At 43.4% G+C, this 26,477-nt stretch overlaps 1 protein-coding gene across 1 annotated transcript in view; it reads right to left on the reverse strand.

The window, feature by feature from the left end:
- The window catches only part of gabbr2 (gamma-aminobutyric acid (GABA) B receptor, 2), a 246,884-nt gene that overhangs the window by 17,164 nt on the left and 203,243 nt on the right, over window positions 1-26,477 (reverse strand). The window contains exon 14 of the mRNA XM_074686458.1: window positions 7,387-7,497. Coding sequence (XP_074542559.1) covers window positions 7,387-7,497 — 111 coding nt within the window. The remainder of the gene's footprint in view (window positions 1-7,386; window positions 7,498-26,477) is intronic.

Raw genomic sequence — 26,477 nt, forward strand, 5'->3', positions numbered from 1 at the left:
AGAGAAAAGGGTTTCATAAGAAGCTTGGAAAAAAAGAGAGAAGTTTTTAATAAGGATTACGTATTGAAGCTAATGTTATTATTTAGCATCAGCCTTTATTTTTCTTTATAGATAATATTGAGGTACATGGTGATGAATCATTTACCAGTATTTTTAATCAGCTTTCAGAATTCTTAAAAAAAAAAAAATCAATATACACAAGTTGATTATTTGACAGAGTCTTAAAGATGAGACAATCTGAAGACACCTCTCCAAAGCAGCCTTAGGTTTCAGGCTTGTAAAATGTTTATTTAGAGGGAACTATTTGTTTGGCGGAGCATTAAAGTTGCAGCGGCGGCAGCCTGCTGAATAATTCACTGTGTGCTGTGTAAAGAGGCCTGTCTGCTTACTGTAAAGTCTCAGTGAGAGTTAGTGGGACAACAAGCAGATGAGTTGTTGGAACAGTCATCAAGGATTTTTGAACCTCAGGCAGGTGAGTTTGTGTATTTAGTGTGGTGTAATAATGCTGCGGTTTCTATTAATTCATATGTTTGTTTATGTCCCTGAAAGGAAGACTGACTCACAGCTTCATGCTTCTCCTCTTTTCCTCTTCTGTACCTGTGAACTTCACACATGCTACCCTCTGTTAGTTGTCTCATGCACTTCTCCTGTCACTTCAATTTCTTGTAGCCATCTTTTTATTTTTACTCTTTCCCTTCCAATGCATATAACTCAGTCCATCTCCTTATTTTTGACATTTTTGTGAGGTTTTCTTCTGTGACTAATCCTGCTTCCTGTAAATCTACTTTCAATGATGAACAGCTCTGTCTTAGCTCTGTTTTCTCCTCATAATGGATATTGCAAAGTTTACAGACAAATACTCCTGCTTCATAAAGATAAAAACTACTGCATGGTAGTGAAATGGAAAATTTTAATGTTGTAGCTCTATCCCATAGGCTAAAGCCAAAAATGCTCTTGTTAAATTTGAATGAATCGTAAGGCTGTATAAGTTCAAACGTTTATATCTTCCCAAAGTGCCCACAGCTCTCTGCTGAAAAAGAAAAACTCTCAGCAATGAGCAGAAAACACAATATAAGTCCTTTATTGATGCCACAAACAATACCATCAGCAGTAGGGCTGAGAATTAATAAGATTTTATTGATACCAACACCACTTATTGATTCCACTTATTGATCTGATTCTTTATAGATTACGTCTCAATTTCTCCTGTGAATTTTCTCTGTTCAATAAGTAGCTTTACAGGTTTTTTGGGTCAACATTTTATTCAGTTACTTGAAGTAGATAAAGAAGATAAATATGAAATTGGTCACTGGAACTTGATATCTCTGGACATAATGAAGTAATAAAAATTTTTGGCACATGGTCACTGGATCTTACTTGGCTCTAAAGCAAAGCTGCTCCTGTCTGCAGTTTGTCCAACACATGACACTCTTGTAATTTGACGCTGTGCCTCGACAAATGTTTTGACACATCGGTGGTGTTGCTGCCCTTGCATAATATTACAGTGTCACACAAATTCCACTCTGCGTTGTTGTAATACCCTTCAATTTATTGTCGTAGATATTCTGCTGCTGACTGACATGTGACACATTACTTGATGATGATGTAAGGTCCAGCCGCTAAAGCGTAATGTAAAAAATTGACAAAGGAATTGTTAAAGAGGCTGTGAGGAGTGATTTTGAAAAAGTCTCCCTCTAGATATATGCTTGATTGTAATCCACACTTTAAAATGAGGTTATCTGTCATGGTTTGGGTTTTTGGTTTCTGCGTTTCTGAGTTTTCTTGTGTTTTTGCCCTTGTGTTTCTTTGTATTCTGTTCTGGTTCTGTGTCACCTGTGTTAGTCTTGTGGAATGTCTGTGTCTCTTGTCTTTAGTTTGTGCTTCTTGTGGTTTTGATTTGCTTCTTGTCATGTGTTTGTCCTCTTGTGATCATTTCTAGTGTTTTGGTGTCTCTTATGTATTTAGTATCTGTCTTGAGTTTCTCTGTGTTTGGTTTGGTTCTCCTAGTGTTTCCCTCCTTGTTGATTGCTCCTCATGTGTTTCACCTGTGTCTTGTTTCACACCTGTGCCAATCACTCCCTGTCTATATAGTCTCCGTGTTCAGTAGGTTTCTTGTGGGTTCATTGTATGCTGTCCTTGTTTGTTGTTCCTGTCGCCGTGTCATCGTGCCTCCTGTGTCTCCAGTGTCTCCAGTGCTTTTTGTGAGTTCCTTAGTGTTTTTGGTTTTTGTTTCTTTTGTTGGAGTTTCATGCTTGGTTTAAGTTTTTGAGTTCAGTTAAAATAAAGTTTCTTTTTTCCATCTGCATTTGGGTCCTCCACCTTTTTGGTTTTTTCCCTTGGGACTTTTCATGACAGAATGAACCCACCAAAAGAGGACCCAGCAGATTTTTTACTTTCTATGGACTTTTGTTCTAGAATTTCTTATTTTCAATCTTTTTTTCGTGGTCCTGAATGGATTAAGGAGGGCCAGAGTCAGTCTCCCTGGAGGGGAACCAGACTGGCCATTTTTCCTGGCACCCGGGGAGGCCGCCACAAGAGGCGTGGTGGTCCCCCACAGCCAGTCAGGACTGCCAATCCTACCCTGCAACCAGCAGGGCACCACCCACTCCCTGCTCCTGAGGACCTGCAGAGCACAGCTTTTCGTTCTGGGGTCCTACCCAGCCCTGCTCCTTGCCCGGGGGTCCTGCCGAGCACTGTTCCTCGCCCGGGGGTCCTGCCGAGCACTGTTCCTCGCCCGGAGGTCCTGCCGAGCATCGTTCCTCGCCCGGAGGTCCTGCCGAGCATCGTTCCTCGCCCGGAGGTCCTGCCGAGCACCGTTCCTCGCCCGGAGGTCCTGCCGAGCACCGTTCCTCGCCCGGAGGTCCTGCCGAGCACCAGTCCTCGCCCGGAGGTCCTGCCGAGCACCAGTCCTCGCCCGGAGGTCCTGCCGAGCACCAGTCCTCGCCCGGAGGTCCTGCCGAGCACCAGTCCACGCCCGGAGGTCCTGCCGAGCACCCTTCCTCGCCCGGGGGTCCTGCCGAGCACCCTTCCTCGCCCGGGGGTCCTGCCGAGCACCCTTCCTCGCCCGGAGGTCCTGCCGAGCACCAGTCCTCGCTCGGAGGTCCTGCAAAGCACCAGTCCCTGCTCGGAGGTCCTGCCAAGCACCAGTCCTCGCTCGGAGGTCCTGCCAAGCACCAGTCCTCGCTCGGAGGTCCTGCCAAGCACCAGTCCTCGCCCGGAGGTCCTGCCGAGCACCAGTCCTCGCCCGGAGGTCCTGCCGAGCACCAGTCCTCGCCCGGAGGTCCTGCCGAGCACCAATCCTCGCCCGGAGGTCCTGCCGAGCACCCGTCCTCGCCCGGAGGTCCTGCCGAGCACCCGTCCTCGCCCGGAGGTCCTGCCGAGCACCCGTCCTCGCCCGGAGGTCCTGCCGAGCACCCGTCCTCGCCCGGAGGTCCTGCCGAGCACCCGTCCTCGCCCGGAGGTCCTGCCGAGCACCAGTCCTCGCTCGGAGGTCCTGCCGAGCACCAGTCCTCGCTCGGAGGTCCTGCCAAGCACCAGTCCTCGCTCGGAGGTCCTGCCAAGCACCAGTCCTCGCTCGGAGGTCCTGCCAAGCACCAGTCCTCGCTCGGAGGTCCTGCCAAGCACCAGTCCTCGCTCGGAGGTCCTGCCAAGCACCATTCCTCGCTTGGAGGTCCTGCCAAGCACCCTTCCTGGCTCGGAGGGCAAGACCCTGGTGGCTCTCGCAGCTCTCAGGCCGTCCCCAGTGACTCTCTCGGCTCTCAGGCCGTCCCCAGTGACTCTCTCGGCTCTCAGGCCGTCCCCAGTGACTCTCTCAGCTCTCAGGCCGTCCCCAGTGACTCGCCCGGCTGTCCCAAGGCCGACTCCTGCTCCTCTCTTGGCCATCCCCAGGCCTACTCCTGTGCCTCGCTCGGCCGTCCCCAGGCCGACACCTGTGCCTCGCTCGGCCGTCCCCAGGCCGACACCTATGCCTCGCTCGGCCGTCCCCAGGCCGACACCTGCTCCTCGCTCGGCCGTCCCCAGGCCGACACCTGAGCCTCGCTCGGCCGTCCCCAGGCCGACACCTGCGCCTCGCTCGGCCGTCCCCTGGCCGACACCTGCGCCTCGCTCGGCCGTCCCCAGGCCGACACCTGCGCCTCGCTCGGCCGTCCCCAGGCCGACACCTGCGCCTCGCTCGGCCGTCCCCAGGTCGACACCTGCGCCTCGCTCGGCCGTCCCCAGGCCGACACCTGCGCCTCGCTCGGCCGTCCCCAGGCCGACACCTGCGCCTCGCTCGGCTCCCAGGCCGACACCTGCGCCCCGCTCGGCTCCCAGGCCGACACCAGTGCCCCGCTCGGCTCCCAGGCCGACACCAGTGCCCCGCTCGGCTCCCAGGCCGACACCAGTGCCCCGCTCGGCTCCCAGGCCGACACCAGTGCCCCGCTCGGCTCCCAGGCCGACACCAGTGCCCCGCTCGGCTCCCAGGCCGACACCAGTGCCCCGCTCGGCTCCCAGGCCGACACCAGTGCCCCGCTCGGCTGTCCCCAGGCCGACACCAGTGCCTCTCTCGGCTCCCAGGCCGACACCAGTGCCTCGCTCGGCTACCAGGCCGACACCAGTGCCTCGCCCGGCTCCCAGGCCGACACCAGTGCCTCGCTCAGCAGTCCCCAGGCTGATACCAGAGACCGGCTCGGCCGTTCCTTGGCGGACACCTGTGCCCCGCTCGGCTGCCCCCAGGCTGACACCTGCTCCTGGCTTGGCTTCCATGCTGACACCTTCTCCTGTTGCTTTTCGTCGCCGGCCACCTGGCCGGCCCCCTGAACAGTCTTCTTTGTGTGGCCTGCCACCTGGCCGGCCCCCTGAACAGTCTCCTTTGTGTGGCCTGCCACCTGGTCGGCCCCCTGAACAGTCTCCTTTGTGTGGCCTGCCACCTGGCCGGCCCCCTGAACAGTCTCCTTCGTGTGGCCTGCCACCTGGCCGGCCCCCTGAACAGCCTCCTTCGTGTGACCCGCCACCTGGCCGGCCTCCTGAACATTCTCCCTCGTGTGGCCCGCCTCCTGAACATTCTCCCTCGTGTGGCTGGCCACCTGGCCGGCCTCCTGAACATTTTCCTTTGCGTGGCTCGGCACCTGGCCAGCCTTTTGAACTTTGCCTTTTGTGCGGCCCACTACCTGGCCGGCCTCCCTGACTTTTTGTGTACTGTGTCCCTCCGGCCTTGCCCCCTCCACCCGCCCGAGTTGGGCCTTCAGAGATTTTTGTTTTTTTGTTTTTGGGACATCTGGTATCTGTCCTTTGAGGGGGGGTACTGTCATGGTTTGGGTTTTTGGTTTCTGCGTTTCTGAGTTTTCTTGTGTTTTTGCCCTTGTGTTTCTTTGTATTCTGTTCTGGTTCTGTGTCACCTGTGTTAGTCTTGTGGAATGTCTGTGTCTCTTGTCTTTAGTTTGTGCTTCTTGTGGTTTTGATTTGCTTCTTGTCATGTGTTTGTCCTCTTGTGATCATTTCTAGTGTTTTGGTGTCTCTTATGTATTTAGTATCTGTCTTGAGTTTCTCTGTGTTTGGTTTGGTTCTCCTAGTGTTTCCCTCCTTGTTGATTGCTCCTCATGTGTTTCACCTGTGTCTTGTTTCACACCTGTGCCAATCACTCCCTGTCTATATAGTCTCCGTGTTCAGTAGGTTTCTTGTGGGTTCATTGTATGCTGTCCTTGTTTGTTGTTCCTGTCGCCGTGTCATCGTGCCTCCTGTGTCTCCAGTGTCTCCAGTGCTTTTTGTGAGTTCCTTAGTGTTTTTGGTTTTTGTTTCTTTTGTTGGAGTTTCATGCTTGGTTTAAGTTTTTGAGTTCAGTTAAAATAAAGTTTCTTTTTTCCATCTGCATTTGGGTCCTCCACCTTTTTGGTTTTTTCCCTTGGGACTTTTCATGACATTATCAGCGCCAATAAAGGTTATTTAAAATGCTACTTCTTAGCTTCCCAAGTCTATGACAACGCCATGCTGACTGACAAAGTTGAGTAGTGAGGAGATAGATCTGTGTTTTTCTCTGATCAAAAAAAAATTCTGTGATTAATTTTGCAATGATGGTGGGCACAGGAACCTAACTGTCAGACAGAAAAAGGACAGAAGAGCAGAAGAAAGATAAACAGGAGAGTGATAGAGCACAAGCTAAAGGCCAAAACACAAGCTTAAGGCATACAGTGCTAAACTGTTTGTGGTAATGTCCATTTCAACCCACATGCAGCAGTTATTCTGCAGTGGTCTGTTCAAACTTGAGAGTCTATCAATAAAATGAAAAGTGAGGTTATGTTAGCTCTGCTTGGTAGACTATTATTGTCCGTAGAACTAAATATAGATGACTACTAAACTACATACAAACTGACAGTGTTTACTTGCTGTCATAGCGCTACATAACTTTTAACAGATACCTTACCTCAGCGCGTTGTATCTAGTAAAAGGTTGTCTTAACAAAGAAAATCTGTTCTGATGCGATCTGTAATTATTCCCCAAACAAACACGCCTTGTTAAAAGTCACATCTTCACAACGGTGTAAGTGAGACTCTGGGCCAAAAGGTGGCGATGCAGGCCAAAAAAAACAGATCCTTCTCACAGCATCTTTAAGTATAAAGGCTGACGATGTCAATGGATTGAACCATTTTTAAACGATTGATAACAAGAGCCAATTATTGTTACACATTCCTAATCATTAGCAGGGAGACTGGTTATAACTGGTTAGTTATTTGTGCAGCATAACTAAAAAGGAAATAAGAGTGTTTTTAACATCAGTCTTGTAGCTAGTTTCAAAAGGAAACATGTTGGGAGAAATTCATATCAAATCTGCCTGATATCACTGGAGTAGTAAAGAGTAGGTGATGGTTACTATAAACAGGCGGAGACTGCTACACAGACTGGGTGCAGTAAGACTGTTGGCCTCCACATTTCAAGCTGCTCTCACAAGCAAGTGATCAAGTGCAGTTTTTATGATGGGCAGGGTAAGCTCTCACCCTAAATCACATTTTATGTGACGAATATATGGAACCGTCTCTTAGTTCAGGACAAGCTATTAAACATGTTTTATGATTGGTAGCTTGCGCTCTGAAGAAAAGAAAAGGGTTTGTAGGCATGAAACAAGCAATGAATGGATAATTACAACAGGTATAGAGAATTGCAACATGGGAAATTAATTTTTAGGTCCACTGTGTTTTGGAGGGAGTTGTTTGAGATTTCAAATCACCACACATTTTGAGAATATAATTATATAGAAATGATCAGATGTTCAGCTAACATCATTCACACATGTTTACAAAGCTACTGAGAGCTTTCAAGCTGATACATTAGTACAATTAATTCATATAAGGGTGTTAGCGTGCGCTGATGGGTTTATAAACCGAGAATACAGTCAAAGTTTATTTCCCAACTCACCATTAGCAGGCCCTTGTAGGCATAGACGATACCCAGCCAAATAGTCATGTGGGTGTTCTCACAGTGCTCCAGGAAGGGGCGGATGGCGATGTCTCGGCCTTGGGGGTCCGCCTGTTAACAACACAAACACAAACAGAGGATTGAGTAATATAACCCCTTTTATATGAATTAGAAAGTTAGAATTAATTTGACACAAGTGCCAGATGTACAGTGAGAAGGACAAATGTCACATTTCCTGGTGTTAAAAACAAAACAGCAAAGCCGCTGAAAAAGAAGGAAATTAAATGAGTTTTCTTTGCAGCTGCTCTGATTTCACATTCAGTCTTTCTGCTGCTGATCAGAATAAAAGGTGTCAGCGTTCAAACATCCAGGTGTGTAATCAAACTGTGTCCCATCATGGCCGCCAGGCTTCTCCAAAGTCGGCTGAAGTTAAATTAATCCGTGCTTGGGACGCTAATGAGCAAGACTAATGAAGCTTATTCATTAATGTGATTTACACCTCCTCTGTCCTTTCTTCCTTTCTCTCTCCACCAGTCTTTTTTCACATCATCCCTTCATTCTTTTTCCCATCTCTGCATCTCTTCAATTCTCCTCTCATTTCCACTTGTCTTTCGCCGCAGCTGGTGACACAGGTGACTTACAGGGCAAATTAGCACCTGAGGTGGATATTAATATGCTGAAACACGTCATCTCCTCCCTCACTCACTCTCACAGTCAGCAGAGCTTTAAAAAGCCTTTAATAAAAGTGGAGCTTGGCCTGCATGGATTCATCTGAGGCCACAGCGATACATCAACTCAGAGACACCAGGGGCAAGGCTGGGTATAATGCTGCTCCGCTTGCTAGGTGTGTGTGTCCCCAGGCCTATTTACAGTAAGACATGTTTAATAGTTCAGCATATTGTGAGTGTGTATGTGTGTGTGTGTGCGTGTGTGTGTGTATGCAGCAACAACATATTGTTTGACTAGCTGAACATCAGTACATGAGCAAATTCCTTTGAGGCCAAAAAGTGAAGACCAAACAAAGAGGAGATGAAATATTTGCCCTGTGTTTTCTTTTGCACAGATTACACTGGATGTTTACTTTGTCTCACGTGAATGATCTTATCACTCATAAATACACACACTGCTCTAGGTGCTAGAAAATTACCTTTTCCACTCATCATTTTGACCCCCCTGTTCTCCATTCAGCTCCCATTATCAGAAATTGCAGCGATCCATGCTTCCCTCTGTGACCTTGATATATTAACATTAGTTCTCTATAGAAAGAGACACTTAGAGTGGAAAATTGGTGCTTAAAGAGCTGCGCTGATTCACACAGCAGAGGCGAACTAAAGTGAGAGTCATACCATCTGGTTCTGCTCTTTAACTATACATTTTTAAACTTAAACTCGCATTTTTGTCATGTGAAATGCACATTTTTACACAGTGTCTGTCGATCAGCTGGTATCTGTCATTCATCACCTTTAACTTCAAGCTTATTTGGGATAACATATGCACCACTAAACACATGCTGTCCCCTGAAGGATAGCAAAAAGTCCATCAGGCAGAATTCCCTACAACTGCCATGTACATCTGCAGAAGATCCCCTTCATCTGGGGTCTGAAACTGACTTATGTCAAAATGCAAGCCTTGCTTTGGTAGCAGTAAATTCATACTTTCTCTGAAAATGTAACTCCTGTAACCCCTTGTGACTTTTGCAACAGGCCTGAGTCACTCAAAACTGTGATCATTATAGGATCTGAAAATTGTGTTCTTGTCATAGACTGTGAAATAAATGGAAGCAGCCTCCCAAATGTCAGCCGTCTGTTTCTGAAACAGATTTTTGAAGTAAATCGACTCGTGCGGCCATATTTGAAGTGGGACAGACTTTGAGTCCCAACACTTACAGTAATAGGGCACCTGTCAGTCATGTGAGCTGAGCTGTGCCTTTGATTGGGCGAACTTGGGATCTAAAAAAAAAAAGAAAAAAAAATCCCCTCCCAGTACAGTTTGTGCCAATGGTGAAATTAGAGATTCAGACGGGAGATTTTTTTGTACCAGGCCCCAAATGTGTTTATTTCTGCTGTGAAAACAGTTTTTTTTTTTGGCTTGGTGTGTGTGTGTGTGACCTCTGGTACTTTAGGAGCCAGCCTCAAGCATTGTCTCAAGCATTCCGCATTGTCTTATAGTTTTAGGATAGCTGTAGCTGAGGTAGCTGTTTGGTTCTTGTTAGCTTGACGTCCACAAATGGTAAAAGCTGGTTTCTGCTTTAAAAACAGAATCCCTGACTTTCCATCACTGACACAAGACAGAGGAAGGATCCTGAGACTCAGGAATGACATTTCATTGCTACAGGTAACTTTTTCATAAAATAAATATCATTTCAACCATTTTTCAAATCTCAGTAATGTGTTAGGACTCGGGAAGAGAAAGTCATGAGTTATGCATGAGATGTCCTGGTTTGGACGAGTCTCTGGGCTGCAGCCAGAGGCTGCTGTCACAGGAAGTGACACAGTTTATATTTTATCTAAACAATAAACTCTGAGCTGCTGGCGACTCCGGACTGTGACACTGCTGGCTTCAACTGTCTGTTAAAGTCATGGCTTTTTTCATACATTTTTATTTCACTTTTTGAGGTTTGTCTGAATTGAATGTTGTCATACCATCTTAAGCTGCTTCTCTGCTTGTAAATATTGGTCATCAGAGGCAGTTTAATGCTCTATCTATTTAACAATGAATGGGCATGGGGAGATCAAAAACTTTTCTTACCAGGGGTGCTTTGACTCATCCCAACACCTCTACTGTGATGGCATAATATTTTTAATCTGTTGAGTGAAACTCTTGTTTCAGAAACCAAAGGCCCTGGATAATGAAAAATCTTCACAGTATGTGTTTCAGTCATGAGAAAGTGGCCTCTGCATTGTTCATGTAGCCTATACACTGAGAAAAATCTGCTTCTACAAGACTATTTCAATTGTCTCCTGTGGTGATAAAACAACAGGAATGTTTCATGAGTAAAAACACTCCTACTCTTTAAGAGACTCTGCATCTTCTGCAGTGGTTCAGCTTCAATGCAGGAAGCAAGATACCAGAGGTTGGAGATAGACATACAAACTCTGTTAACAGCAAAACCAACATTAACGTCGGTATTCTTCTCAAAGGACCAGAAAAATAAGTTATTAAAAAAACCCAACAATTAATGGGGTGATCAAAAGTCTGTGTGAACCTATTTAAAAACGATTTTTTTGTCCAATTTAAAAAAAATGATGCCAATTAGAAACCACACCTCTGTAACCTCTGTGACCATGGCAGCATGAGTGACCTTGTACTCTGTCCCTGGCCCTAAGACAGCTGGGATAGGCTCCCGCCACCTGTGACCCTGAAAAGGATAAGCGGTACAGAAAATGGATGGATGGATTTAAATACCCAGCCATTTTTTTCTGTGCAACTTATACAAAGAAATGAGGGGTTCCAAGGATAAAAGGTTAGGAGTCGCTGTTTTAGGCCATTTGCCTGTTTGTTTTGGTGTTTTTCCACCTCTGCATTCATTTGCTTCTCAGAAAAGGACATGTTGAGAGCAGTTGAAATTAACATCATGTGGGACTTGTCAGAAAATACACTTCTGGTTTTTAACATGATGCCCTCAGTTATTACAGAAAGCAGCAGTACACATAACCTTCTTCACTCGTCTTTGTAGTCAGTAGAAAACCAGTAAGGCAGCATGACTTGTTATGGGATCAAAGTCTTCATGCACTCGATTACAGCACAACATCAAATGTTTATGTGTATATTTAATTCTAAGAAATCTCCATCGTGGTCAGAATAGCTCAGCCCTTTTCTGCCGAGCAGCTTTCTCTTCATCCCTGTACATTTATGTTTCATGCTCAGCTAGTTCTTCTTCAAAGAGCAGTTTTTGAAGAAGTCGCACTTGTTGCAAATCTTTTTGTTCATTCAATATGAGGAACACATTCTGCATCAGTGCTCTTTGCATAGTCCCAGCTGCGAGCAAACTTGTGTCACTAACAACAAAACGATAAGACAAAATGAGATATATAATGCTTATTAGGCTCAGGACTCTATCGCAGCAGAGCAGACAGGAGCTCTCGCCCTTTGGAGGGAAACTGTCTGGGGAGTTGCCAGGCAACAGAGCTACAGGCAGCAGGCGGGCCCCAAAGCTGTGGTGATGGCGGGAAAAGCACCGGTTCACTGTCATTTTTCACAGCATTAACCCTCTAACGGGATCACTCTGGGAGGGCTGGAGCAGGAAGGCGACTGGCACCATGTCTGTGGAAAGATGAGCACGATGAGGCGATGAAAGGAGAGATGGAGGGAAAGAGGAGGGGAAATGGAAGATGAGGAGGAGAGGAGACAGAAGCTGGAAGTATGTATGAGAAGACAGGAGATGAGGTGAATGTATCAACTGAGGAATAAGAGGATAGATGGAGAGAGGGTACAAACGAAGGCACGGCAAGAGGCGAGTTATGTAGACGCTGTCAATCCAGTTTCCCTTAAGAGATCAGTGGAAAGTAACTTAAACTGAGAGGAAGAAGATATTATGAAAAACAAGAGATTACAGGAGAGCAGAGGGGATGAGGAATGAATAATTCAGAAGGAGCTATGAAGAAGTGTAGAAATGGAGGTAAAATATGGGGAAAGGCTGTCTGTACATTCCTGCTTCATTGACTTGAAGATGTTAGTAGTCACTGCAGGGACTGATCAGGGTAGGCATTGAGAAAAAGAAGCTGCACTGGTCTACAAAGATACGAGCAGACACGTCGAAGTAGCATGTCTCTCTTTGAGCTTGTTCTGGCCTTTGTACGTCACTTGAATAGGGAAAATATCTCAACTTGCTACATGAAATCACTGTTGGGGAGCTCTTTAGTTCAGACCTGAGAGTCAGCTCCTGAAAGATTAAAACAAAACCTACATGATTTCACTGCCAGTGTCCATGAATGAGAGGATTTTGAAGCATTAAATCAGAAAAGAAGTGTAATTCTCAGAAATGTATACTCTGTGCATTCATACCATCCATTTTCCAGGATGTGAGTAAACCAAAAACTCCAAAGGCTAAGCAAAGTGAGACTGGTGTGCACATGGGCGAGGCAGGTCAGATAAGTAGGGGAGACCTGGGACAGTTGTAGCACTTGCAATTGCTCCAGTCAGGGACAAGTTTTGAATCATCTGATTCACTCTGCACATGCACAGTTTAGTCTTAGGTCCACATGTGAGGAAGTAGCGCCCTGGCGCTGACACAGCTAAATTTGCCAGGGAAAACATCATTTTGCGATAAGAAAGTAATTTCTTGGCTCAGATTATTAATGTTATAACACAGCCTACTTTGTAGTTGAACGCATCAAACATACATCAACACCATGTGTCTGTAAAGCTATCTTTCTTTCAGAATGTTTGCGGTGATGTTTTAGCTGTTAGCCATAAGCCAAGCTAGCTTATCACTGATGCAATCAGAGACAGCTGTAACAAACTTCCTTGGGGTAAGCCATAACATTTAACAAAATGGATTAAGTGCATGACGTCATCTGTGGGCCCATGAAGCTTACACTCCAGGAGTTTATTAACCCTTTTAACAAAATCCACAAAATATTGATGTATTTTTTTTTTATTATACATTTATTATGTATCACATTGGGCAGTTTTGGCAACCCTTGTAGCAAGGTTTTTAGTAAATATGCATTATTTTAATGCAGAAAATACTTATTTTAAAATCTAGTAACAACTAAGATGTTATCTTTACCACAACTTATTGAAAATGATCATGATTTTTCTGAAAAAAAAAAGGGTGTGGACAATTTTATGAGAGCAGACATTTTGAAAAGGGCTGAAATAGGACTTCAGCTGACTGTGGCATGACAATCCTCAAGGGAGGACAATGCATTTATTTTTTCCAATATTTTTTAGCAGGTGACTGCTTATCATGATGATGGAATAAAGGTCTTTGAAACTAATGTGTCAATATGATAAATCAATTTTTTCCCCATGTTACATTCCAACCCAAGGAATGTTACAACTGCCTCATTTGACGATGGGGTCAACTGTAACTTCTCAGTCCTTGTTTTTGAGATTAATCCATACATTTTCTGTTTGCGGTGCACAGGCATTTTCTAGGCCGTTTGTTGGCACAGACTTGAAGCTAGTTTGAAGACACTGGGTGATAAGAGCTAAAAGTTAGAGACAGAAATGTCAAAATGTTACAACTCCCCCTGTCTCCCCTACAGGCCTGGTTGTCACAGTGACAAGATGTGATAAAGGAAAAGGAAAGAAAGGCCAAAGGTAGCTTTTGAAGAAAGTACATACGGAGAGATGAGCGATGGTAAAGTGTTAAATGTAAGTGCCATGCATTAATGATGCACATATGTTGAAGTGAGGGGACTCTGGAGTCTCTGATTTTCTTCTTATTCATCTGTAATCTATAAACCACGAGTTGTCTGGAAGAGAGACATAATACATGAAACACTCAAATTATTTCCATACTTTGGGAAATTACTGCAGCAACATTCAAGATTAAATCAACCACCTCTCATTAAAAATGTTTGGGTTTTAAAAAATGAAAAGGCAAAGAAAGAGTAACAAAGCAAAAAAAAATTAAAAGACAACAGCCATATTGAGTGTGACCCCTCATTTCTGTCTCACACAAGCTCCACTAGCGGGCCTTGTTTCTGGATGTGGATCTCACTCTGACAATACCATGGCCTCAGGCCCGCTGGAGAGCAAAGCCATGCAGACCAACAGGTGAGAGGAAATGGAGAGCTCACTCATTGTCACCTGAGGCCACTTCAGATAGAGGAGTGTGTGTGCGCGTGTGTGAGTGTGTGTGTGTGGGAAGTGTGCTGCTTCCCCTTTGGGTGCCAGGGTCTGCACATCCTGTGAGCACAGATACAAAATAGCACTGGGCTAGTGTATGTTTGTGATTGTGTTTGTATGGAAGACGGTGTGCGTGTGTGTGTGTGTGTGTGTGTGTGTGTGTGTGTGTGTGTGTGTGTGTGTGTGTGTGTGTGTGTGTGTATAGATGAGCCATTGGGCGAATGCTGACAGAAACACTCCATCACTCGTGCTGGCCATTACACCAGAGGAGAGTCCAGCATGGTGAAGAGATGAGGACAGAAGATAGGTGCCATGGGTGGAGCTTTGGACTGTGTGGCAGCGATTTATGACGCTGTAATGTTTCGGAAAAGCAGAAAACTGACTGTGATGAAAAATGACAGAGGGTAAGCTGCAGAGAATATTGCAGTGGGAGAGAAATAGGATATAAAAAACATTAACAAAACTCTATTATACATCTTTATCCAGGAGGAGATAAAAGTTTTATGATTTGCATAAAATTTCTGTGTTTGATTACTGCTGGGATTTCTTAACTTACATTTAGGCATGCTGAGGATATCTGAAAATTCTCTCAGAGCAGTTAGCAACAACATATGTTTTATATCAAATTTAGATTCCCTGATTGGAGTTTCAAATGTCAGGGGGTGGCAGCGTGTTTGGTCGATGCCCAGGGTATCGGTCCCCGCCAACTGTTTTCCCGGGCACAGAGACAGGGAGAGAAACACACAGATACAGAGATGTCACACAAACACAAACTCATTATCCTGTGTTGCTCCAACTGTTTTCATACATGCTGATAGAGATGTCTTTGGTATTTGTGGTAAGTCATTTTCAGCTTGTTGTTGCTGCATCAAGGTAGAAACAGTCACTGGGGCTACAGAGAGAATGTAATAAAAATGATCACGGAAAGTCAAACTGGCACTAAAGTGCAGTTTACTGACTGACATTAACATTTCTTTGCCTTATGGGCTGAAATATGTGTGATTCTAAACAGTGTTACAAAGATGTAGACATCCAGTGAATGAATATAAGGGTGTAGAAAAACCAGGATGAGAGATTTTCAGAGAGTTAGCAGGAGAAAACGCATTCAAAGCACAGAGGGCAAAGAGATGGTGAGATGAAAGGCGTCCTGGTGCCACAGTAATTTGTAGGGAAATCATTTGAAAGCAGCGAGCACAGTTTTTCATAAGCGCTCTATGAAAGTCTGAACAGCAGTAATGGCCTTTAGACGAGCAGATAGGAGAAGTGCATAGTGGGTGATTAGCTCAGCTGGTTGGACAGAGAGGTTTTTGCCAGTGATGCCAAAAAGGGAAGAGTTCACATCCGTTTAGCGCTTACCATAACATCGCTGCACATGTCCAGCTCAAGCCAGATGGCCTTTTTTTTCCAATTTTAAGACAACGGCTCTGATTGCCTCATTTGAACCACAGTAACCCTGATCCAAATCTGTCAAACTTAAGATCTTACTTTCAAATATGATAAATATGCATTTGTTGCCTGGTACTGCTGCAACTGTAGTGTACTTGCTGTATTTAATTTATTCAAGGAGCAGCCAATTTCTCACACAAATAGTTGTTTAATTTACCTGCAGCCAATCAAAAAGTCTTTGTAAGTCTGTACAGTCTGGTAGGACACTGCTGTCATACTGGCAGCTAGAAACTAAGTGTTGCCAAATAGTCACAGAAAGTAACACAGAAACACAGAAAGTTGGAGACAGAAATAGAAAGTTTGGGAAAAACTTTGGACTCAAGACTGAAAGGTTCACATTTAACCACATTAGTCACCGGGCATTAATAAGCAGTACAGAGGCATATAATCATTGCTTCATGTCTTTATATAATGAAGTTAAAGCCAACAAAAGTCTAAAAGGTTAAAAAAGAAAAAAAAGGAGCTATTGACTACAATTATCCTTGTTCAGTTTTCAGAATGGGCTTATGCCAGTGACGCGTCAGTTCACAAGCCGGTAGCTGCTTGAAATGACTTCAATGTAGAATGAATCACCCATTTTAAACAACTTCAGTATGCTTTAAAAAAAAACAGGATCAGACAGGTACTGACTTTTCACTGGATGTTGTGATTAATTAGCTGTCATTTGCACGCATTCGATGATGTCATCCACCTTTCACCTGCTGCAATAAATAGAATTTAACAAAGTTTGAAACCAGCTCTGCCTCACTGTTTGATAATCTCAGCTTCATCACTGAGGAGGTGTGTGCCACAACAGTAAAACACCTGATTTCATGCACTGATGTAGCTGACAAATTTGACGTCCCTTGAACAGCTGATGCACCAGAGTCACCTGTTCACGCCTAAAAAAAGTCATAACTGAAAAAAAAGAGGAGAACTTTTCAATGCAGGGTGTAACGTTGTTTGAGTTTCATACTAATAAAGCTTTCACTAAACTTCTGAGATGTTTACATTTTCCCATAAGATTTTTCAGATATTATTAAAAACTGAATCTTATGGGATACCAGATTGGCCTAGTGGAGAAGTCCCACCCTTCCTACTAGTTTACTGCCCATTCACTGTCCTATCCTCTCTTATAAAAGAAATAAAAAAAAACATTTGACTCTACCAGAGCCACACATATCAGCATACTTGTAAAAGATAAGGAAAAAACAGCATCTTTGTTGCTGTTGAAAATGGCTTTATATAAATAATGCTAAATAATAATGATTGATAGGACTTATTTAGTGCTTTCCTAGACACTCAACAACGTGTGAGGAACAGATAAAGGTAAAAGATTTGAATAGGGAGGGAGTAGAGGTCCCCTGTTGCGGGCTTTTTTGAAAAGGTGTGTTCTGAGTTGAATTGTAAATGAGTGAAGTGAGTCAGAGTTGCAGATGTTTGGAGAGAGAAAGAAAGAGATAGAGGTGGGGTGGAAATGGCAAAAGCTCTGTCCCTCAAGGCGTGACACTTGGTCTGAGTTACATTTGAGAGTTTGGACAGGTTTAAAGGGGGGCAGGGTTTTTAACAGCTTTATACCATCTATTTTCCATACACCTCAAACTACTCTGCAATGATGTCACATCACTGCCTTTTTGGCCCAAAACCTGCTTCCTTACAAAGCAGATACTCAGAAGCCTGTCGGACACAGGTTGAATACTAAACACAGGGTGGATGTGACTCATTGACTGACATCAACAGGTATCAGCTATGGACCATCCTAATTGTTCACTACTCAAAGCTGAAAAGAAAGAGCATGAGGAGAAGCCAGCAGAGGACGACACAAGGGGGAGAAGGAGCCAAGGGAGTGAGAGAGCGAGGGTGTTGTGCCGCCGGCCGACGCTGACCTACATGCAGAGGGGGCCATGGTGGCAAGGCAGCAAGACGCCGCTGGCACTGCAAGCCATGCCATGTGGGTCTCTGACATCCTGTTTCATAGTATGTGTATGGACACTATCTAACTCTGTGTGTGTGTGTGTGTGTGTGTGTGTGTGTGTGTGTGTGTGTGTGTGTGTGTGTGTGTGTGTGTGTGTGTGTGTGTGTGTGTGTGTGTGTGTGTAAGTGTGTGTACTGATGTGAGAGAGCTTGTGTGCATTTTACTGTAGCGTTCTATTCACACTGGATGAGTGACCAGGATATTCCACTTCAGTGTGCTCACAGATATTTCTGTGTGTCACTCAAAAGAGATGAAATGATTTTCGGAAGCTAAGTGAAAAATAAAACAAGAGAGATAAGATAAGAACTTATTATAATAAGTGTAGTTACACCTTACTATGTTCCATTTCTACATACTTACAAAGTCCTACAAACTTCTTAATCCTAAATCTTTATCCACAGGACTTGTATCTCACCTCACTGTTTCCATTTCTCTTAATACTCTCCTTTGCTCCGGTAATGATGATAAGATGATTTTGTTACTTGAAAATGTCTGTCCACATTTGAATATTTCTGCTCTCTTGGTTGCTTGAGCATCCAGCCTCCTTTTCTTCCTTTTTTAATACCAGCCTGTAATCCCATTTGAGTGCTAATCCTTCTGATAGGACCATGGCCCAATGACCTTCTAACCACCACTGGGCTAAATTGGCAGTGACATGATGAAATTGCAAAAGGTTTCTTTGCTACCCCCCTCTCTCTGCAAGACACTGGCACATGAATAATTGGACAAAGGACTGATTCCATGTTGTTCAGATAACTGGCTGACCTTTCAGTGCTCAAAGAGTGGAAACAAAGCAGCGTTTCATTCAGGGAAATTAACAGCTGGCTGAGGGTCAGTTTTCTGATTGTTTCTACTCTTGCTGTCCAGAGTTCATCCTTATTTCTCCTGTTTTAACATTAAATTGGTCCTGACATTTAAATATTTATATAAAGTGTTATGTTAAAACCTAAAAATCAGTCTTGGAACCCATCAGCTTGGGGGATATTAGCCTGTAAGGATATTAAACACCATTTAAGGCAGGTGTCATCTGCCTATCTGTATATATATATATGTATTTAGTGGTATACTAATCTTGGCCTACTACTACATATAAATTTGAATTTACCTTTTTTCAATCAATCAATCAATCAGTCTTTATTTGTATAGCCCCAAATAGTGGTGGACTGGGACTGAAAAACAGCCCTGGACTTTGATTTGGCCCAGCCCACAACAACGGAACCCCCCCCAGTGGCACCGACCGTCCAGATGACCAGTCTGCCCCTAACGTCACTGATTTAAAAAAAAAAAAAAAAAAAAAAAAAAAACGCTCTGACCAGCGACCGGATAGGGGAATAGACCGGCCATTGGGAAAAGTCCCGAATTTCTCAATGGCCAGCCCGCCCCTGGCAAATCACAACAAATATTATCCCAAGACACTTTACAAAAACATTCACAGGTCTAGACCCATAAAATTTAATGAAATATTATTAGCAGAAACCCAACATTAAGAGTCAAATCTCATCTTAACCCACTATGTTTGTGTGCATTCAGTATTAAGCTATTCTATGAAACATGGGGTCATGTGATTGGCAGAGCAGTGCAATACAGGCAGGTCTTTACTAACTCCATAAGTACTTTGGCCTATTCCCTGAATTAACCCCCTCCCCTTTAACTTTCTTGCAGAGCTTTAGTTTGGCAACATCATGTTGAAAACCTGTAATAAAAATGAAAAAGGGAAAAAAAACAGCATAGGGCACAAATGGCCTAAATGGCCAGGTCACGCCTTATGAGGTTTGTCCTCGTGAGTGGGTGGCCTAGGTTCAAATCTAGCCTGCAGCCTTTTTTCCACATAGAGTTCCCTGTTGCTCTGTTTTCTACTCTTTCCACTGTCCTTTCCTGTCTCATTAAAGGCATACAAAGGCCCAAAAAATAACTTCAAAAATAAATATAATAAATAATAAAAATGAAAACTACAGGCTGTCTACATTATACACTGAACAGCAGAAGAGAATAGATTTAAAGATTTGAACATTTTACTCCGATTTTTCAAGTTGATTTTATTTTGGGATCGGTTTTAGCGCCCTTGCTGAGACTTGGAGGCTGTGAGGCAAAAGTCTCACAAGTGCATGCTGTTAAAGACAACATAAGTTTGCCCCCAGCTCAGCGATAGCTGGGAACACAGTGCACTGCAGCATGCTTCAGTTACTGAGCTCCCTGAAGCACTGTCAGCAGAGGTGGCAACCACACAAGTCAGCAGCTGCACTAAAGTCATTTTCGCTGTCGGAAGATGTTTCAAGCGTTCTGCATCAAAACATCCATTTTTGTCAGTCTCCTTTGTGTTGTTTTCTAACCTTGCATGTCAGTTTCAAGACAGGTGCAATAAAAGAGCAATCATTGAAAAACATGACGCAATTTGGAGTGAGTAAAACAGCACAATACATGTAAGGTTTTCACTGTGAGTGGTAAAGGAGAAGAAAAAAAAAAAATAATTCTGCAGAATCGTTTGTTCCGGGACCTCAAAGGAGGAAACTTCAAAGTAACAAAAGAACAGAAGCTACAACCCCTTTTACATGCGTTAGACCCCACAAAGAGACCCACCAGGCTGCACACATTACTTTAAAACACACATGCTGGCACAAACATGAAAATAGAAACAAGTAGATAAGCGCTCACGAACGCAAAAAGTTTCAGCATAATGACACAAATACACAAGCTAAAATATAATGAGATATGCACACAGTTTAAACACACACACACACACACACACACACACACACACACACAAACACACACACACGCATACACACACGCATGAGGGTTCAGCTCCCTGGGCTCCAGCAGAGATCTGCCTTAACTGATTTATTAAGAGCTAAACGCGTCATTAGTGTAAGCAGCTAACCCTGAACATTGGGCTCATTAGAATATGCAAATTCTGTCGTATAGCCCGGCAGACTGGGACATTGTGAGCTGAGGCTTTTGTTATCATAGGCTGGAATTGCTTTTATGGCTGCTATTCTTTAGCATAACTATCTGTCATAAGACTAGCTTTCATCAAAGTTCCCATCTGCTCTCTGTGTAGCTTAGGGCTGCATGAGGGGTGCAGCAGAAACTGCCTTATGTCATTGTTGCCACAGATGCAGGGGGATGCATCATTATTGAGCATAGCACAGTGCTGGAGGTTGAGGTATATTTCTTGGGTGGTATTATAATGCTGGAGACCTGGGAATACAGTTAATGAGATCTGTATACTGCCGGGAGGAGAGGGATTTCTTAAGAGGTAGAGTAGTACACCACTGCAGCTGCAATGAGGAACTTTCTGCTCTGTGTTTGTGCAAAGCTCTGAAATTCATTGGCTGATTTCGCTTAAAGGAAATCCGAGTCTATGGCAGAAAGTCACAGTCAATTAGCCTGGATATAAAAGTGTTTTGACGAGTGCCATTTCCACTGTCAAGAAACTTGCAATGTGCACAGTGACTGAACTTTTCAGAAACTTTATCATTCAATTTGTTGCCACAGGTGTCTTCTGCCACATAACTTTGGTTAAATTGGGCAATTTGTTTTATCAGACAGGATAAAATTAAATAAGGTAAAGACATTTCAGAGTTACAGCTGCAGACAATGTGTATAAAGAGTGTATAAGGAGTGCATAAAGGTTGGTCGATGTCATCTGTTCTTAGCCTAGTGCCGGGACATTGTCTTTGCCTACTTCTCCTCAGCTCACAGGAAACATTGGGCCTAGCACCAGTTAGCATAGTTATGCGACAGGCTTACAACTGATTTTGTGTGTAAACAATCTGAACATGGTTACACATAGCATCTCCGAACCCACAGGGACAAAAGGTAAAAATACCACTGCAGACAGAACCAGTTTGGTGTCAGTGACCAACAAATAAACCATAAAAAGTAATGACAAGCTCCAAGTACAAAGATGACCAAAAAGATAAGAAAAAAGAGCAACCAAGAGAAAGCTGCAGCCACAAGGGGCCGTTTAGCCACAATTTTCTTTTGATAATCACAAACAATTTATTTAGTGTTTGATTATAGAGAGTTTCGTAGTGCCATTATAGCCGCAGTCTTAACGTTCATCACCGAGTTATGAGCCAGTATAATAAGCTAGTGACAAACCTGATGTCAGTGGTACTAAAGAACTTTGACTGGAGACTGCTGCAAAATTCCTTTTTTTTTTCTTGTAAACACTTTATGCTGCAAATCATTGCAGATTCTATCTGTGTGAGAGGTCAAATATCTGTTGCCCAAAGCACTCTGGTTTCCTTTCATGCTCCTGGTAGTAGCAGTCACTGGTGTATTATAGGCTCTGATTGTGTGGAGGAAAAAAGTCTGGACAGCAAAACAAGCAAAGCGCAAAAAGGTCAAAAAATGTGTTACTCAAACATGCTCTGCAGTTGTTCTTTTATCAGTCCCTTTCAACAGATTATTAAAGCATTAAAGTCAAAGACACCTTTTTATACTTTGTGGGTCTAAAGGAAGGGAAGAAAGCCATGGCACTCTGAGGGGAAAGTCTTTGCCTGGCTGAACCATAGGCCTTGAAAATGTGCTGTAGCTTCCAACGGCTATATTCTCATCAGATGATAGCTGAGGGGTTCAAGATTACTTGCTAATCAATACTTTTTCTGCTACAGTGATTGCTTTGCCTGCTTTTAATCTGCAGCTAAGGGCTGCAGCCTGTTTCTTATTCTCAATGTCCTTTCATCTAATAAACTAAAAATTATTTTTTGTCATTACTTCATAAAGAAACAACAGATTGGTAGGGTGAGAATGTAAAAAGTTTGACCAAATGAACACCACGGTTTCAACTTCCAATTATCCAAAGAAAATTGAAGCACACAGTCCACACAAACGCCCCCTGTTTAACACCTGGGACTCATTCTTTATCTGAAGGACCATAATCGGGATTTGTAACTGTGAAGAAGCTCATAAATCCTGGTTGACTCAGTGACAAATGGAAGGCACCAAGAACCGGGGATAAGCCATCAGATATGACAAGTTACTCTCACACATCACCTCACCCTTAGGTATTTCAGCTGCCTTTTTTTCTTTCTCTATCTTTCACACTCATTTTTCCTTGAAGCTATCTCTCCCTCAGCAGGTCAGACTCTTTCTCAAGTGCTTTAAACAGGCCTTATTCTAGCCTGTGTGCCAGGTTGCAGACAGGCAGAGGGTTGATGACTCTGAACCTCATATGTGGGTAGACAGGCATCCAACACCAGGACAGATACGTCCTCTTTTTCCCAGTAAATCAAGCATGCATCAGTGTAGCTCTGAGACTGAGAACAATGCAAGAGCAGCACATTTTTTTAAAGCAAGTACACTCATCTGACTACATAAATCAGATCTTTGCATAAATCTCTCTGTAATGGTGAATTTCTTCCAAATACTTCAGCTGTGGCTTCCAGGACAGGCCTCTGTAAGGCTAACATTTATTGATAAATTTGTCGACACTCTGCCTTTCCAACCCAATCTCACTCTCCCCTCTCTTTTCTCCTCAAGGCAATAGTTCTCGATTTGGTTCAATACCAGAGCGGCCTTTGGTGCCGCTTTCCTTTATTACACAGCAGTCATAGTAATTATGGACCACAAAAGGCAGAAATAAAAGACCAGCATCATTGTGCCTATAACAGCCTTTGAATTTCACCTGCTTCACTACATTTCCCGTCATCCTTTGTCAAACAAATGTGTGCCAGAAACAAAGAAACATTATCTTTTATTCTCTGTTAATTTTGTCTCCTTGTCTGTTTACACTTCCTGATCACAGATTATCTTTATATATCACACAATATCTTCCTGAGGAAATTACCGGATATGATCCGTCGTGTTAAACATTAATTGAACAGGCGGACCTTCTGTGTTTAAACCCGCCACGAGCGAGTGCAATATGCTCGCGCAATGAATTAATTTGCTTGCAGACACTTCCCGCTCCACTACCTAATAACATCAAATGCAACAGTGATTAAACACAATGGCATGCAGAGTATAAATGACCCATTTCAATCCGTAAATATTCATCTTTCTTATCCTTTATGCAGAGGGAGGAAATAGGCTGAGGAAATCCCCACAAGGCAAAAAAGCAAACAGCCTAACACCATTATTCTCTGGAAACATGCTGCCATCATGATATTTGATTAGCCCTGTTGTGTTTGGACGGCGAGAGGAACGTGTTTGCTTCCAGCAGAGGGAAACCGCGTTATCCTCTTCTGAGAAATTTGTCTCTCTGAGTCTCCTTCCCTCCACCTCTCCCTCTGTCCCTGCAAACCAAGAGCAGTAATTGAGTCCTTTGAGGCTGCCGGGTTGCCATGAGCTCTGTGTTGTGAATGCTTAATTGGTTCTGTTATTCACAAGCAAACCACTGTGTACTGTACTGTGTTGATGGCAGAGGCCTCGGAGTACTGTTTGTCTACCTCTCCATGGGACTAAAAGGCAAAACTTTCACTTAAAGTATATTTTGCATCATGCTTTACATATAAGTACAAATTTTGTGTCTTAGGTTGAAACTGGGTCTTCTACGGGGCTCACCAGCATTTTTCTTTTATTCTCTGGTGTTATATAACCTTCTTCACTCTACCATTGTTATCTCTCCTAGCTAAACATCTTTTTTTCTCACCCCTATTACACAGCCCTATTCTGTCCTTTCTTTTTTTTAATTGATTTGATTTTTTTGCATTTCATGTTAGACTCTTCCTGCAAATTTTAAATCCTGAATCTTTTTTTTCCTCATTGAAGTTATCTTAAACCCTATCCTTTTAACATGTAAAACTCCTCTAAATGGGTAGGAAAGTCTTATTTCTTAAAGACTGTTTGGATATAAAGAAAAGAAAGCACTGCAGCCCATATTTCTGATCCATTATTTTGTCAGCTACACTTTTCTTTTAAACATCCCATGTGTGCTTAGTTGTCACGATACCAGCATTTTAATTTCTTTAGGAAGATGCAGGAAAATGAAACAATATCAATACTGATTTTGATTTCATGGCAACAAAGCTTGAACTTCTGGGCTTTAGTAATGGTATATTTTTACCAACCATCCAAAACTGGTATAGTTTACATGCCTATCTCTCTCCTCTCTCCTCTGGTGTCTGTCATCAAAAGACAGATGTTACCCCTGTGTCTTTGTTGGATGATAAAAGGATCAAACAAACATCAGCGTTTGCAGGCCTGTGAATGAGGAGAGTTAGTAGTGTTCATGTGATGGAGGGCAGAGCAGAGACACGCAACAGGCAGGAGGATGTGTAAGTTTGACTGTGAACAAACAAAATTCATTTTTTCGCTGCGGATATATACGTTTAGGGGTGCATTACCACTGTGGAACAGAAAAATCTGATAAAGTCTTATATGCATGTTTTCTTGTTTGTTTTACTAGAGGTCAGCAGAAATTTTTGTTTTATTTGTTTGTTAACACAAAATTCAAATTGGGTCCGTCCTCCTTGGCTCAGTGCCAGCGGCAGCACACCCGCTGCCTTCGAACGTGACTATGTGAACACACTCATTTTCCTGGCATTCACCTGTAGCATTGTGTTTCTACATGGGAGAGACTTGAGAGTTATGCACATGACTTAGCAAGTTAGCACAAGGTAAACACATGCCAACCATGCTGCTCTCCAAGTGCCCGAAAGTGAGTGAAAGTCGAGCCAAGTTTCACTCTTATTTTGGTGAAAAACTGAATCTGCTAGGTGTTTTGTTTTACGTTGGTTGTGTCTTTCTTCCTCGGTGCTTCAAATACAGGCAGAGAGGAGGGTTCAAGTCAGACAGACACTGACACACATGTTTAGAGGCCCATAGGAGATGATTGAGCAGGATTATTGCTGTGAAAGTTGACTTTTTTGTTTTTATGAGAATCCTGCAGACTCTACTATTAAGGTAGTACAAGTGGGAAATATGATTGAAGATCTTTCTTTTTTTTTCCTAGTCTTTGGAGGTATTCATCCCTAGGTTTATGAAGATTAAGTTGTTTTGGAGCATGTGGTTCTAAAAAGTATCAAACTATCAAAAATCTTGAAAACGCAACTGGTCTGAACAAGACACCGGACCACACACACAAAGAGGATGGCTATAAAATCCTGCAAAGCAAAGAAATGTATTCTACTCGTCTGGTATCAACACAGACCCTTTAGAGCAAACCTGTTCAAACAAACATTTAATAAAACTTTATGTCTAGAACAACGCACATATATCCTGAAAACAAGGAGGGTCATTTTCCCAAGAATGGCAGATGAACCTGGCATGGCTGGCTGTGCTTGGACTCTTGTAATTATCTATTCATGAGGTTTATAGGCTCCTTCATTTATTTATTTATCTTATCTTATCTTTCTTCCTGAGACTTTGTATTCTGTCTTTTTTTTTCATACGGGTTTATGAAAAGTTGAAAATACATGAAAAGATAATTGAAAACCAAAACAAAAACTTGAAAACCTTACTAGTTACTCCTGTTGTGTTTTTTACTTGAATCAGGAAAAGCCACAGCCTCACTGAGCTTCTACATCCCTCTCCCTCATTGCTCTCTGTTTGCTGACCTTAGCTACAGAACTCCTGCATTTCAGCCACACCATATGAAAAAATGTCAGCTCACCACATATGTGTTTTCTGGAATTAAGAAACACTATCTTGGCACCATCTTATGTGGTCACTTGCTTCTTAAAAGGTCTCTCAGCATGTAGAGGAACATTAAGCCTAATAAGATTATACCGCCTGGATGGCACTTTGGTCGTTTTAGGAGAGGTAACATTTTGGAAGCCAAAGATAAGATTAAAGACTTGTAAACAATGTTTTTGCAGTATTTTTAGAAGCTCCCTTGGGCATGGCACTTTAATCTCCCTCACTCTTTCTCTCTGTTTGTCTTTCTCACCATGTACTTTTCACATTTCATCCTGTCTCTCTCCCTCTTTTTCTCTTTGACCGACCA

The sequence above is a fragment of the Halichoeres trimaculatus genome, unplaced genomic scaffold (genome assembly GCF_033239565.1).
Source record: "Halichoeres trimaculatus isolate MK-OKI-2021-1 unplaced genomic scaffold, fHalTri1.1 fHalTri1_scaffold_14, whole genome shotgun sequence".
Taxonomy (NCBI): Eukaryota; Metazoa; Chordata; class Actinopteri; order Labriformes; family Labridae; genus Halichoeres; species Halichoeres trimaculatus.